Source organism: Lepidothrix coronata, unplaced genomic scaffold (assembly GCF_001604755.1).
Source record: "Lepidothrix coronata isolate B3197 unplaced genomic scaffold, Lepidothrix_coronata-1.0 Scaffold390, whole genome shotgun sequence".
Lineage (NCBI taxonomy): Eukaryota > Metazoa > Chordata > Aves > Passeriformes > Pipridae > Lepidothrix > Lepidothrix coronata.
In genome coordinates, this window is record NW_016690570.1 from 131268 (window position 1) to 134778 (window position 3511).

Here is a 3511-nt window from a genome sequence, read left to right on the forward strand (position 1 = left end):
ATACATATAGTATGTACGTGCATACATGTGTATTTCATATATGGAACTGTGATTACTGAAGTATTTGTTTCTGACAGTTTGGTACATGATGTGGGATTTGTGAACTTTGTCTTCAGTGAGCAAAACATGTTTAGGGCAGCTGTGAAATTCAGATGGTGGAGAGACTACAGAGCAGACCTTCAAGTCTCAACCAAAATCCCTGACTTTCTCTTCACAGTTTTCACCAACACACTGGAAAGAAAATGTTTAACCAAAGCACTGTGGCTGAGTTCCTTCTCATGGGATTCTCTGACACTCGAGAACTGCAGATATTCCACTTTATGTTATTTCTGACTGCCATGGTGGGAAACTTTCTCATTATTGTGGTTATAGCTGCCAGTAATCACCTTCACACCCCCATGTACTTCTTCTTGCTGAATTTGTCCATCTTAGACCTTTCAACCATCTTTGTCACCCTCCCAAAGTCCATGGCCAATTTTCTATGGAATACCACATCCATCTCCTATTCCGGCTGTGTTGCCCAAGTCTTTTTCTTCCATGTTTTTGGTGCTGCTGAACTTGCTTTACTGACTGTCATGGCATATGATCATTATATTGCCATCTGCAGACCTCTTTACTACAATATCATCACGAAGGGGAGCACTTGCAGCCTTGTGGCAGCCAGTGCATGGCTCAGCTGTGTCCCTTACTCTGCTCTACACACTGGGAACATCTTTTCTTTAACCTGCAAGTCCAACATTATTGAACAGTTCTTTTGTGAAGTTCCATAGCTTCTCAAGCTTTCCTGTCCTCATTCATATTTTAGTGAAGTTGGAGTTCTTACATTTAGTTTTCTTTTAGTTGCCTCTGTTTTGTTTTTATAAGTATGTCTTATATTCAGATTTTCACTGTGGTTTTGAGAATTCCTGTCAAGGAAATCCAGCGTAAAGCATTTTCAACCTGCATCCCCCATCTCATTGTGGTCTCTATGTTTGTTAGCACTGGTTCTTTTGCCTACCTTAAGCCTGTCTCTAACTCCCCCTCAGCTCCGGATCTCACAGTTTCTCTTTTCTATTCTGTGTTGCCACCAGTGATAAATCCAGTCATTTACACCATGAGGAAAAATGACATCAAAGCTGCCATGCAAAAATTAACTGGTTGCAGATTATTATACAGAAATAAATAGGGTTTTTATCAGGCTTCCTCTATGTTCCAGGAAATGAGCACTTCATGAGCAAAGGTCAAGGGTAAGTTCTATGAGGATCACCTGAGAAAGCTGGGGTTTTCTAGCCTGGAGAAAAGTAGGCTCAAAGGAGACCTTTTCCCTATATACAAATACATGAAAGGCGGTTGTAGCAAGGTGTCTATTCTCCCAGGCAACAAGTGATAGAATGTGAAGAAATAGCCTTAAGTTGCACCGGGGGAGGTTCAGGTTGGACATTAGGAGGAATTTCTTCATGGAAAGGGTGGTCAGGCATTGGAAGAGGCTTCCCAGGGAGGAGGTAGAGTCACCATCCCTAGAAGTGTTCAAGAAATGAATGGACGTGGCACTTAGTGCCATGGTCCAGTTGAGTGCCATGGTCTAGCTGATAAGGCAACTGGATTTGTCAAAGGTTGGACTTGATGATCTCAGAATCATTTCCAAACAAAATGATTCCATGATTCTGTGGTTAATTTCCCAGTATCAAACAGTTTATATCACTGGAATAAGAGAAAAATATTGACCTATTTTTGAAGAAGATTTTGTGAACATTTCATTATACATGCAATTTTGACCTGCTGATGGCAGCAGCTTTCACAGAACGATATATGGAATGGAATGGAACAAATCCAGGGTAATGCTCACAAACCCTTTGTGCATGCCTGCCTGCCTATGTCTCTATCTCACCTTCCCTTTGCTTTATATATGTTTATAGAATATAATTTATAATTAGGCTCTTTTATAAAAGGGACACACCTCAATGTGCATGTATGTGTGAGAATCACGGAATGACAGGATCCCAGAATGGGTCAGGCTGGAAGGGACCACAGTGGGTCATCTGGTCCCATCTCGCTGCTCAAGGGCAGGGTCAACCCAGAGAACCTGGCACAGGATTGTGTCCAGATGGTTCTGAAATATCTCTAGTGAGGAAAACTCCACAATCTCTCTGGGAAATCTGTTCCAGTGTTCAGTCACCTGCACAGTTGTATTGGGTCTGGCTGAGCTGGAGCTCATTTCCCCACAGCAGCCCTCACAGTGCTGTGCGTTGCATTGGCAGCTGGAAGAGTGTTGATAACACACTGGTGTTTTGGCCACTGCTGAGCACAGCACCAGCACTGGGACATTCCTTCCTTAGCTGAGGGCAAGATTCTGGGAGGGGACCCAAGTAGGCCAGCTGACCCAAACTGACCAAAGGGACATTCCAGACCATGTGACATCAGCTCAGCTATAAAAGCTGAGGCACGGAGCAGGAGAGGGGCATTCATTGGCTCCAATGGCTGCCTGCTGAGGAACCATCACACGTCCCCAAGCCCTGCTCCTCGGGAGTGGCCGACCAGGGCTGCTCATGGGAAGCAGAGAACAAACCCTGCTATCTTTTGCTTCTGCGCGCGCAAGCTTCACTTTACTTTTTTGCTTTAAATAAACTGCCTTATCCCAACCCACGAGTTGTTTCTTTTCCCACCTTACTCTCTCCTCTGCCCTGCTGGGAAGGGGGGTGATAGAACGGCTGGGTGGGCACCTGCCGTCCAGCCAAGCTCAACCCACCACAACAGTAAAGAAGTTCTTCCTCATATTCAGGTGGAACTTCCTGTGCATCAGTTTCTGGCCATGGCCTTTTGTCCTATTGCTCAGCACCCCTAAACAGAGCCTTGTCCCTCCTCCCTTCAGACACTGACAGATATTGTTGAGGTTCCCTCTCAGTCATCTCTCGAGGCTGAACAGGCCCAGCTCCCTCAGCCTGCGCTCATAACAAAGATGCTCCAGTCCCTTAACCATCTCCACAGCCTCCACTGGACCTGCTCCAGGAGCACCATGTCTCTCTTGTGCTGAGGAGCCCAGAACTGGACACAATGCTCCAGATGTGCCTCACCAGGGCTGAGTAGAGGGTCAGGATCACCTCCTTGACCTGCTGGCAATGCTCTTCCTAATGCACCCAGCATCTCATTGGTCTTCTTGGCCCCCAGGGCACACGACTGGTTCACAGGCAGCTTGTGAGAACCCCGAGGTCCTTCCCCAAAATGGTGCTTTCCAACAGGTCATGCCTAGCCTGTAGTGGTGCCTGGGATTGTTCCTTCTCAGCTGCAGGACCCTGCATTTGCCCTTGATGAATCTCAGAAGGTTCTTCTCTGCCCATCTCTCCAACCTGCTGAGGTTCCTCTGAAGGGCTGCGCAGCCCTCTGGGTTAATGGCCACTCCTCCTAGTTTTGTATCATCAGTAAACTTGCTGAGGATGCATCTGCCCCTTCATCCAAACCAGTGATAAATAAATTAAACAATATTGGGCCCAGTATTGAACTTCCAGAAACTGCCCAATTGGTCATGGTGTTTATT

At 46.2% G+C, this 3511-nt stretch overlaps 1 protein-coding gene across 1 annotated transcript; it reads left to right on the forward strand.

Annotated features, from left to right (window-relative positions):
- The first annotated feature begins 242 nt into the window (after nucleotides 1-242).
- Nucleotides 243-770, forward strand: LOC108509700 (olfactory receptor 14I1-like). The gene has a single exon (XM_017839243.1). The coding sequence runs from the start codon at nucleotides 243-245 to the stop codon at nucleotides 768-770; it is 528 nt and encodes a 175-aa protein (XP_017694732.1).
- Nucleotides 771-3511: the final 2741 nt, after the last annotated feature.